General features: G+C 40.3%; 1 protein-coding gene across 1 annotated transcript in view; it reads left to right on the top strand.

Annotated features, from left to right (window-relative positions):
- The first annotated feature begins 2,524 nt into the window (after positions 1 to 2,524).
- Positions 2,525 to 12,102, top strand: part of LOC102368134 (ribosomal protein S6 kinase alpha-6) — a 70,046-nt gene continuing 60,468 nt past the window's right edge. Inside the window, exons 1-2 of the mRNA XM_025208022.1 lie at positions 2,525 to 2,582; positions 9,261 to 9,377. Coding sequence (XP_025063807.1) covers positions 2,538 to 2,582; positions 9,261 to 9,377 — 162 coding nt within the window. The 5' untranslated portion in view covers positions 2,525 to 2,537. The remainder of the gene's footprint in view (positions 2,583 to 9,260; positions 9,378 to 12,102) is intronic.

A 12,102-nucleotide genomic window follows, 5' to 3' on the forward strand; every position in this document is an offset into this window, starting at 1 on the left:
GATTATTTTGCCATAACATCTAATAACTTGTTATACATGATTTGACAGGAAGATGAAACACATTTATGCAGTATATTTGGAAAATACACAGAGTTCTGATTGCATGGTGAATTTTTAAGGAAAAATCCTAAGGCATGTGACCAAGTTCATACCTGATTACCTCAAGTTAAGCTGCAGTTCTGGCTACTAATATTTAAATGCCTTAATATGGATTAAAGGGCTTAATTTTAGGTAACTGGACTTTAAAATGTTGGTCGTGTAATTCACACCTTACTATGGGTCTTAAAGGGCCTTCCAGAACTTTCAAAGGATTAACAATTGCTGATCCTTTGATTATCTGAAGTGGTAGTTCACATACAGGAAAATAAAATCATTTTTTATGTAAGAAGTGATATGTACAATTGCATCTCTTAAAACTCCTAAAAATAGTCTTCACTTGATTAAGGGTACTAGCTATGGAATACAATACCTTGTACTCCTGGTTTTCCTGTTTTACTTCAATAGAGATTAGTACCCACAACATCTGATGTCTTCAGCTGTGCCTCCAGATCAGGATTGTGATGCCTCATGTGGAAGTGGCACCTCATGTGGAAGCTTTTGCTTTTCCAACATTTATGGTACTGATAAACAGGCCCTGTTTTCCGGTGTTGTCATTCTGGGGATCTTCAAGGAAACTATATTCATGTAAAAGTAAAATAATGTAATTAAGCACTAAACAAGTGGTAAATCTGGAGTGGTAGAATGCATGAGGGAGGAATTGTGCATTCTGTGTATACACTTGCACGCTTGGCTTTGGATAATGTTCATTTTCCACTTGTGGGTTTTTTACTTGGAAGATCTGTTGTCACTGCAATAAATTCTTTGTATGGTATAGCTATAGGTTCTTTCTTATGTAGTGTAGAAGGTACCCAGAAACTTAAGGTAGTAGTGCAGTCTTAAAGGAATGGGAGTAATTATGCCTAGTTCATATTGTTTGAGAGGGTGTAGAATGTGGCAAATGTTTGGTTAATCAAAGGTCAGATTTGGAGGCATTGCTTAACTTGAAAACGTCTTCTTTCTTGAAATAATTTAAAAAAAAAAGTTGTCATTCTAGCTATTTTAAAAAAAAATAAAAGCTCTTTATTTTTCTGAAATAGTATTTTAAATGTTTTTTTTTTTTTTAATAACATCTTTTTCTAGCTTGCCTATTACCAGTCAAGTTTGAGACTTAGTCTAATGAAATTTCACTGTTTCAAAATTCAGTTTCCTTCTACAACTTATACATGTGCAGAGTTGGAGGATTAGATGTACTGGTAAACAGTAAGTTTTCAGTAACTTAGATGGGCCAACCGTTGTGTAGAATTAAAAACCTTGCCTGCATATCATTATATATCTTAATTTATTGCCTAAAACTTCATTTCTGGAAACAAAAAATATTAGCTTAGTTTCTCAATATTTACACTATTTAGCATTTTCTTGAGTGGGATGTGTGCCATATGAGGGTGGAGATGTGATAGTTATTAGGTTTTGAATCATGTGGTGAGTACTGTTGCAAAGTGAATAATTGGCCTTACCTCCTTTAACAGGTTTTTCCAGTTTAATACATTGCATGTTGAAGCAGGCCAAATCCTTTTCATTTTATGTTTTTGAAGTTTCAGCTGTTAAGTCAAATGAAGTTATTTGTTGATAAGGAAAAATGTCCATCTTCAGGATTTTATTAAAGTTGGTAAAATAAGTATTTTTATGGCAACTTAGTTGGCTGAGGGGAAAAAACAAGAACATTGCTTGCAGGTGTTTGTAGTCATTTAAATTTTAAGCTAATGAATGTTTTGTATACCTCTGTTAAACGTATACATTACTACTTCTCTTTTCTGTGTACCGTCTCTGAAACATTATTTGTTTATGGACCATTTCTCACAGTTTCAGGAGTCTGTTTGCTAAACTTGTTTTATCTAGGTACTTCTGTTACTATCAGGTTTAGTAGATTTTTTTGAAAGGTGTGTTAAGGAAATAGTTATCTAATCTAAAGTTAGTTTTTATATCATCCTAGTATGCAGAGAACATACAGCTTATTGTAACTGTTGCTAAATATTTCCAGGTTTTCTTTAATAAATCAAATGTCTGTTAATAATCTTTTCTTCCTAAACTGCAGATTGGTTCTCATTGAAAGATTAGAGATTCTTAAAATCTTCATGGCAGACATTTCTCAGTAAGAGTAGGTAAAGGTATATGATAGGCCATGACTTGTGTATAAGTGATGGTTACGGCTTCTAGAGAGTGCATTTAAATTATTAACTAGTCAGTCAATACAGTGCACCAGAATTTAGAAGGCAGTGCACTAAACAACGTAGGTTTCTCTTTGTAGCCCTTTGTTTGACATTACATTTGCAAATTTAATAGGAAATCTAACTTTTACTTGCTTGCTTTTTAATATTAATTGGCTGAACAGTAAAAATTCTTGTTAGAACAGCATCATTTAACAATTTTAAATAGCTGCTGTTCTTTCTAATGCTTACATTAAATCATTTTTTTTCTTCCCCTAGCTGAATGGTCTTAAAATGGTGGATGAGCCCATGGAAGAAGGTGAACCATATTCCTACCATGTAAGTATACTTGGTCAGTATTTAAATCAATACTTATTTACCAAAAAATGCAGGAAGGGAATAAGTGTTCATGATATTATTCATAAGGATTATCCACTTTGAATTGTGTCTTGCTTTGTTAGCTGCAAAGCACGTGGTAGAAATGTTTGGGGGGAAACTGAATGGGATTGTTCCTTTTGATTTGAAGGCTGCATTAAAGCCCAGTCCCACTTCTTCACCTCTGTGAGGGTGATTGTAACTGAGTGGTGATACAGCAGAGAAAAATTAATTCTCTTTGATTTTCTTGGAGACTTTGGGGCGGACATTTTCACTTCATGTTTGCACATCTCCCATACTGAGTAAACAAAAAACCTTCAGTAGGGTGGTAATCTCTTCCGCCTGGTAAAGGAAGGGTCGAATCGATCTTCCATGTTACCTGAACTGAATTAGATGTTGCACGGTTTGCTTCATCTGATTTCAGGGCTCTTGGTCAGTAGATCAGTAAAACCTATAAATAAACTATACGTCAAGAAGCCATACCGACTGTGGCACTGCTGTTGGTGCTGGATTGCCTCCAGTTCTATCAGCTGAAAAAGCATTTAACCACCCTTGAAATCCAAGGAGAAGACTAGAAATAAAAATGAAACTGATTTTTTATTTGTGTGTTAATATATAACACATGTGTTATATATAACACATTTATATGTGTTTATATGTGTGTAATATATATATATATTACACACACACACACACACACACACACACACACACACACACACACTTTTAGTAGTGAAAATAGAAAAGGCAGTAGTGAGAAATAAAATAGCATTTAAAACTTTCAGTCCTGTTCTGATGATGCAAGTGTAACAGGTTTTGGAAATAATTGTAACCTGACAGAGACTGTTTATGGGGGAAAATCTTAAAGCTGAGCATGTGGAAGTTCTTTTGTTTTGCAAACATGGTTGCATTCCACGTGGAATTGAGTACTTGTGGGGAAGAGTGTTTACTAAGTTACAATGCAAAGATGATGCTTTACTTTTTGAAATTTATAAAATGTATTCTTATTGGAATACATACATCAGTATGGTAACATTTTATGCATCACTAGGTAAAACTTAGCATTATTTCTTTAGTCATTCATTGATTTTTTGGTGATTCTGAGGTTCCTTAATCTTGCAGCATTCTGAAAGGTCATTAAATAATTGAAATGAGGGAGTATAAAGTAGTTATTAAAAAAAATCACCTATGTGAAGGGTGGCTATATGTCTTAATTTACTCTTTATTTCCATAAAAAACAGATTTTTCTCCCAAGTTTCTATTTAATACTCTGCGTCAGTTTCCACAGTAACCATTTGTGATGTCAGAGGATAATGATTGGAGGTGAATGATAAATATAAAAGTAGATGAACTCTCAAGAACTTATTCCATACAGATGTTTGAAATATTAATGAACGAAAATGAAAGTAGTAATGTTTAAATATAAGCGTTTTTCTTCTGCTGCTGCTTTTGCTGCTTCCCTGTTTTTCACGAAGGAGTTATTTTAAACTTCATTCTTCAGCTTCATGTAGAACAGGGGAAATTCTAACTGTCACCAGGCAACTTCAGTGCTAACATCTCTTTTACCTATCTTTAAAGCAAAATTAAACTCCTTAGATGTATAAAAGGAAAAAGAATTAGATTATTTTATCAGATGGATGGAATGACACTAGTTTCAAGTCTTGCCTACGTAAAAGACTTGTATTGGTGTGGTTCAACTGCAGTTTGCTTATGCTAATAGAAAGAACCAGAGTATATGAAAATGAAACAGCTCTGTCACTGCCTACATTACAGTATATTGGAGACTGAGCCTGGAAAAATGCCATAATTATACTGTGCTTCCTTGGCTCAGGCACAGTGAGAGAAATGGGGGGGAAAGCAATTCACTATGGGCTACTCCATCTGAAATACCATCTTTACTTGACTATAGGATGACCAGGGATACCCCTCACATAATTAGATTCAGTGTATAGGCAATGGAAAAATTTGTTATCATTTTCCAAGTATACAATCTGTTTATTGGAGGTTTGCCCTGGATTTGTCCCCCACCCACTCCTACAGCAGGGAAAGTAAATCTGAAGGGTTAGGTAGCCCCTTTGCCCTCTGCCCCAACATTTTCCCCTGCAGCCCCTTTCCCCTCTCTTTCCTGTCAGACTCTTCTCTCCCTGAGGACATGGAAGTGAGAAGCAAACTTGAAAACACTGACATTGAAATAAATATAACTGTAGTAATTTACATATAGTACCCATAGACTTATTCAATCTAAAATTGATACATTTCACCTTTTTGAAGGATTCAAACACCTAGTTCCAGGCATGGGGAGGGGGGGAGGCAGTCTGGAGCACACAGGCATACTGCGCAGTGCTCAGCTGTGGGGTCACCCATGGCTTGAAATGTTGTTGTCTCTGGTGGGGCCCAGCCCAATGAACGATATGGTAAATGAGCCTTTTGGCTTTGGTCTAATATCATGCATACTTACCTGGCAGGGGAAATACCATAACCAAGGTAATGCAATTAAAATGGCACTGTGTAGTGGAGAGTGCACCCTTGTCTGCTTGCAAACAGGACTCCCTACGAGGGCCTCATAGTTAGCTTCCTGCCGTAAAGTTGAAACCCGTGTTGGAACCTCGAAACAGGGTGCAAATTTATAAAGGCTGTAAGTGCCATTCGTTGTAACTTGAAAGATCGTAAGTTGAGGACTGCCTGTATTTGGGGATATTTTTCAGACATTTAAGACTGATGAAGAAACTGGAATCATTTCTCACACACCAGCCCCGGCCTGGGCCCCAGCCAGTGTGCAGCTTCTGGAGCGGTTGTTCCCAGTGTAGCTGTAGCCAGCCAGCCTCACACTCTCACCAAGAGGTAAGGGGAGCAGAGCAGCACCTGACTGGCTGCAGGTGCACCAGAAGTTGTGCACTGGCCAGGGCTAGTGGGGCTGTTCTGCTCCCCATGCCTCCTGCTGTGGCTGCTGCTGCCCCTGCCACACCACTCTGGCTGGGTGGGTTGGTGGGAAGCTTCAGCTGGGAGGCTTCTTCCCAGCTCATTTAGCTCTGGCTCTAGCTCCCAGCTGCCTTTCACCAGCTCCACCTGCCTGGTGCAGTGAACAGCCCCTACGGGTGGACGGAGCAAGCGAAAGGCAGACAGCATCTGGAGCTGGATCTCTACCTGCTGGGCAGGAGCCACCCAGCTGAAGTCCTCTCCACCTCACCAGCCCAGAGTAGTACGAAGCAGCGCAGCATGGCAGAAGCCACAGCTGGAGGCAAGGGGATCAGAACAGCCCCTCCTGCCCCAGCCAGCTTCTGGTGGGGCTGGTCCTGGTGTGGCTGCAGCCGGCTGAGGACTGCTTCCTCCCCTTGCCTCAAGCGTTCACTCTTCCTCCCACTTGCCCCTGCTGCGCTGTTCTAGGGGAGGATTCAGCCTGGCTGCTCCTGCTGGAGGTGTGGGGAGCAGAGGAACATCTGGCTGACTGCAGCCGCACTGGGAACAGCCCTGCCAAAGGCTTAGTGCTGGTTGCAGCTGGCGGGAGTGTGGCACAGGCTGTCCTGGTGGGAGTGGGTGAGGCTCAGCCCAATGTGGAGCACAGCAGGGCCAGTTGCAAGCCGGATCCAGCCAGTTGGCTGGCTGGATCTGGCCCGTGGGCTGTATTTTGTCTGCCCCTGGGAGGAGTGGGACTTATGGCACTTTTGTAACATTTTCAGTTGCCTAGTGTTTTCTTATACACTGGTGAACAAAAGAAGGTTTTATATTATACAGTTACTTTGTACTGCTTTCATTGAAAGTGTACAAATCTCTCTGTTTACTGCTATAAGTCTTCTGATCTTGATTGGTTCCTTTGTTCTGAATTTTCCATATATTTGCCAGTAACAGAGGTGTTTCTTCTCCTGTTTTCAAACTTCAAGTGATGTGACCAAAATGCACTTCTGTAAAAGGAAAAATTGTGTTGTCGTTTTAAAAAAAATAAATAAGGATAGTGTCTTCTGACTTTTCTGTTTACTTTTCATTTATCTTTCATACACTCTTTGTAATAGGGTGAAACTTCTACGCAGAGAGTTGCAATGTATTGGGGAAGAGTTCTTTTTCAATTTTAGTTTTGAAGCTCTTGATTAAATATAATATATCCTCAAATAATTGGGCTGTTAATGACTTTTAGGGAGGAAATGGGTGGAGTGGATCAGGCAAAATGTAAGGAAGCCAAGTGTTTCTGTTAAATATTTGGTAGCTACTTTGTGCCATTACTTGCCTCTTCATGGAACAGAGATGCACAGGCAAGAGAGATGGTTGATGCAGGGAAAGCAAGGGAGCCAGTGCATTCTGTGGAGTTGTCATTGCCAAAGAATAGAGTCCAAGGAGAACGAGAATTGGCTATGGTACAAGAAAGTGCTAAGAAATTATTTTGGGGGGAAAAATAAAGGGAAGTAAATGCCAAAAACTTCATTATTTTAGAGCTATGGTTGCCTGGTAGCCTCCTGTTCTTTGAGAATGAAGAATGGATAAATTTAAGCCCTTGAAAATTAGAGAAAACATAGTGCTGTGGGCTGGATCCAGCCTGCAGTAGTTGATAGATTTCTGATTTCTTTATTGAGCTTAATAACTTCTAAGTGAACTAATCTTCTTCTAGTAAGGAGTTCATTGTTATTTTGAAGACAAAAAAATGGAAGAACAACTTCCCTTGGCATCAGATTTAACACGTCTTTCCCCAAAGTTGTGGATAACTCTGTAGAAGAGGCAGGGACTCTGGAGGAATGGTGTGTACTTAACCCTTTGGATTTCCCAGTTTTTGGTGTGTTGTTTTCAGTCACTCCTCACACTGGGGCATGAGCATGATCAGACAATGTTAACTCTCGAGTGAAATGTTGTGGTTTCTAATCCAGGCGAAGGGAAAAAATGCTCTTGCTTTGGAAGGGGATACCTAATGTAATTTTTGCACCCAAGGAGCAAACTAACTTTTGTTGGGTTTTTTTTTGCAAGGGACACAAAGCTTAAGGCATTGACACCTAAACTTGGGTTTTAACTTTGATGCTTCCCCAGAAGTGTGTGGCTTATCTTCTTCTTGCCTGACTTTCTGAATGGAAGAAGTTCCTTACGAGATTAAAGTATATCTGTCACGTTCAAAACAAAGCAATATCTTCCAGCCACTTCTAGCAAGGTGAGGGAATTCCATGGTGAGAGCCTCAAGGATGAAAAGACTATTTACAGGAAATGTCACCTTTCCTGTTTGCAGTCAGGATCTTCAGAGTTTCTATAGTTCCCTTGATATCTACTCCTTCCTCTTCTTCCAGAGATGGTTGGAAACTGATGCCAAAACAGAGGAATATCAGAACTAGAGAAAAAAAAAAAGGCCTGATGGTCAACCCACTTTTAAAGAAGCCAAGTTTAGATATTTTTCTCTCACTGGAAGATACCATTATGTAGTAGGTTCTCTCTGTCTTGCCGTCTTTTTTATTTTTTCTTTAATCATATCCTAGGTATTTTCTCTCAAGGAGTAGCTTTTGATGGGAAGAACTTAATGTGGAGTCACTGAGTAGCTATTTGGCATTGTAAGGACGTGCAGTGGGTTTGTTGTTTTCCATTTCAGACAAGAGTCTCTTGGAGCCCATTTGCTGCTACTTGCAGTGTCTAAGAAATGGGTTGTCACTATTTTAGTAGAGACCTTCTTCCTGTCTCTCTTCCCCCAGCTTGGAAAACCCTTTTTATTTTTGTTGTAAACCATAGTGCCTATTTCAGTTTGAAAGGTGTTTATTTTGTTGTCTGTCTTGTTTGGACTAACTAGAAGTTTCTCTTATTTAGCTTTGTGCTAAGAACATCTGTTGTAAATTTATATGGTTTTACCTTGGCTTCCATGGTTGTATGTTTTGTGTTTGTTTTTTGTTTTTGGCTTTTTTCCTCCAATATTATTTGCTGCCCTGCTTTGCAGGAAGATTTCAATACTGGCCCTATGTGACTGATTTGAAAATCAAGCGGCAACCAAGGTAGTTGTAATATGTATACCTTGTGAATCTCCTGCCTTATCTCAGGATTGTACTCTTCTGCAAAGCGAATCCTTATGTTGACTGTATTTAACACATTCCAGTGATGGTTTTTCTTTCAAAAGAAGGAATCCTCAGTGTTAATTAAGTGATTCACGTCCTGTTGACTGGCTTTAAATGATGCATATCTTTCAGTTATTGAAGCTGATGACCTCATTGATTATTTCTTTCCAACTATTGCTTTTCTCAAAGGATGAATGAGTTATTAGTCAGTTTTCATTAGCAGTATTTCAGGCAAAGACCAAGTGTGAGAAATTTCAGTGAGAAATTTCAGTGAGAAATTTGAGAAACCTAAAAGCAACTGACACACAGGTTTGGAAGTGTCATCTCAGTCTTATCTTAGATTATCTCTATTGTCATAACATATTCCTCACATTGAAAACTCATAATGATTGCAATCCATTATGTGTATAACCGTACAGGAAATGTGCCCTATTTTAGTGGAAAGGAATTTGGTGAGGAAACAATTACAGGCTTAAGATTCTTGGGTGGATATATCTAAGATTTTCAAAAATATTAGTGCCGTTTCAAGTAGTGATGTAATAATTCAGTAGATGTTTGTGTACACATTTTGTAAGACCTAATTCGATAATATTGATTGTTGTTTTGCTTTTTTTCCTTGTATTAACCTTAATAGGATGAAGGAAGTGTGAAAGAAATTCCTATCACCCATCACGTGAAAGAAGGATGTGAGAAAGCAGATCCCGCACAATTTGAATTGCTTAAGGTTCTTGGTCAAGGATCATTTGGAAAGGTAAGATAAAAACACCTCCCATTTCACCCAACCTTATGTCTGATAAATAAAATTTATTCAGATAGAGAATTATAGCTTCTTAATTCCTCTTATTTCCACCAAAAAGTGTCTCTTTGTTTTGTGCTACTGTCTCTGAAAATGCTTACAGATTTTTAGGACCTTCCTACTTTACCACATTACATACAAAGCACAGATTTTTCCTTTTGAATAAAGATTTTTCCTATTCATAGAATTATAGGTTAGTAGTAGAGATGCACAGATGCATCGGTTTTATATTGGATCAGCACTGATAAAAAGAAAATTGACTGTATCGGAAATTGGCTTTTTTTTTTTCCCCCCCCTGGTGTGGCCGATAAATACCCTGGGAGGGTTGGAGGAGGTGTGCACCACCAGATCTGGGTGGGGTGGGCTGCCACTGTGGGCTGAGGCCAGGGACTGTGCTGGCTCTTCCCAGCGGGGGCTGGGCTAGGCTGCACTTGGGGTGGGCAGCAGTGATGCTGGGAGGGGGGGTTGGGGGCTATAGCAAACTTTGGGGTGGCTGTAGTTCCCCCTCTTCTTCTTCTTCTCCTCCCCCCCCCCCCCCCCCCCCCACAATGGTAGTCCCACCCCGCCCTGCACAGATCCCGGGTGTGCACAGTGGCAGGAGCTTCCCAAATGAGTTGCATCTCCATCCCATGCCCTGCCCTGCCCTGCCCTGTCTGGGCAGTGCCTGCCCCAACCCCACTCCCTCCCTCACTGCAGGGACCTTGATCTGCCCTCCCAAGCCCCTTCCCTTCCCCCACCCCTTCCACCACAACAGACTTACCAGCTGGGCACTGCTCTTCAAGCTGCTGGGCTGCATATTGGAAATTGGATCAGTATTGGCTGGTATGCCTCTATAAAAATTGGCTATTTGTATTGGCCCCAAAAATCTGTATCAGTGTACCCCTAATAAGCAAGGCCTGAAGGGACCTCCATTGGTCATCTAGTCCAACCCTCTGCCTGAGGCAGGATCATCCGTATCCAAAGTAGTGTATACAGATCCATTGTCTAACCTCTTAGTAAAACTATACAGTTAACCCTGAAACAAAGCAAGACATAACACCCTAATGTGTCACAGACAAAGCAGGGGGACCACAGCAGTTAATGTCCTGTTGCTGCAAAGCTTATTGCTTGAGAGAGGTGAGGAAGAGGGCCACACCCCCTTACAGAGGTAGGCAAAAAGCCCCCCACAGACTATACCCATTTGACCATGGGGTAAAATTCCTTCACCAGTCTGACCCTGAGCAGAGGGACAACACCTTCTAGCCAGGTTTTAGTCCCAGCAAAAGCTGTGGCACAACCCACTTAAAATCCCCAGCCTTGGGTGTCGCCAAGACCCAGTACCCCAATGGAAGGCTTAAAAACACAAAACCTGATGCCTGTAGCAGCAGGAGGGATTAAAATTCCCCCTTGGCCCCATGAGGCACCCAGTAAAGCCCAGAATCATGGGAAATGCACATAGTGGAACATAGGCATAGCTGTGCTTGGATCATCCCTGAACAGTGCCTGTCCGGCCTCTTCTTGAATCTCTATTCCACTGCTTCACTGTTCTAACAGTAAAGAAGTTTTTCCTGATATCCACTCTAAACTGACTTTGGCTACAGCTGTACAAAATGGGCTTAATCCTGATGATAGAGGCTTCCATCTGCAGTCTGAGAGCGAATGAAAGAAGGTACTTGCTGTAGCATTCACTGGGTCAAGGTAACCTGCTATAATAGTTTTATTTGTCTCCTCTGAACACTTGCAGTATAGTAGTTGTTACATCCAGGGGTTAACTGCCTTTGCTTAGTTTCCACTCACCTTGGGATAGACCTTGGTATTCCCAGCCGAAGGCATGCATCGGTCATGGGCTCCCATGCACTCGCAAGACTGGGAGCCCCGATGGTGATGCCTGGCTACACATGCAATTTAAGGCAGGATGGGAACCAGCCACAGAGTTGTTAGATGTGCTTTGTTGTAGTAACTTTGGTCCTTGTTCTAGTTCATTATTACGTGCATTAACGTGTAACTATGTTACTATTTAAGATATGATTAACTGTTTAATCATGTCTTAAGTGTAACATCTGCCTGGGGCCTAATTTATTTAATCTGTCCTATATCCTTATTGCAGATTTCTGTGCAATTTTCCCAGTATTCTTTTTTTGTTGATCACCACTGATTCTAGGTTTCTCTCTCTCCGTGAAATAAAGGTTATAAGTTTCTTTCCTTTCTCATTAATTTATATTATCTAAAGTCAAATCTTTTATTTCCTCCCCTTATTTTTAGAGAATCTAAAACTACAGATATCTTTCTCATATAAATCTTGAGCTCTGCGACAAAAAGTTTATAACTTTGGCATACATTAGATGCAGTAATTTTTTTTCCTGGGTCGTCATCATATCACTTTCTGGCTTGTCGGGCATTAAACCTGTGCAAGTAGCTATCATGTAAATATGTCTGTTGTGTGATTGAAACTCTTTGTGATTAACTCTCAGGCAGTCCTCAGACTTACAACACAGTTGGTTCCTGAAAACCATGTTGTAAGTCGAAATATAACTCGGAACCAATTTTCCCATAGGAACAATGTTATAAATGGGGGATTGGATCCTTTCTGATGCTCAATACAGCTGTGTCCAGCTTTTAAGTCTGTTGTGGTGGAAGGGGAGGGGGGAGGGAAAGGGTGTGGAGGGGGAGATCAGTGCCTCTATGGGGAGGGAAGAGTGAG

Source organism: Alligator sinensis, unplaced genomic scaffold (assembly GCF_000455745.1).
Source record: "Alligator sinensis unplaced genomic scaffold, ASM45574v1 scaffold666_1, whole genome shotgun sequence".
Classification (NCBI taxonomy): Eukaryota; Metazoa; Chordata; order Crocodylia; family Alligatoridae; genus Alligator; species Alligator sinensis.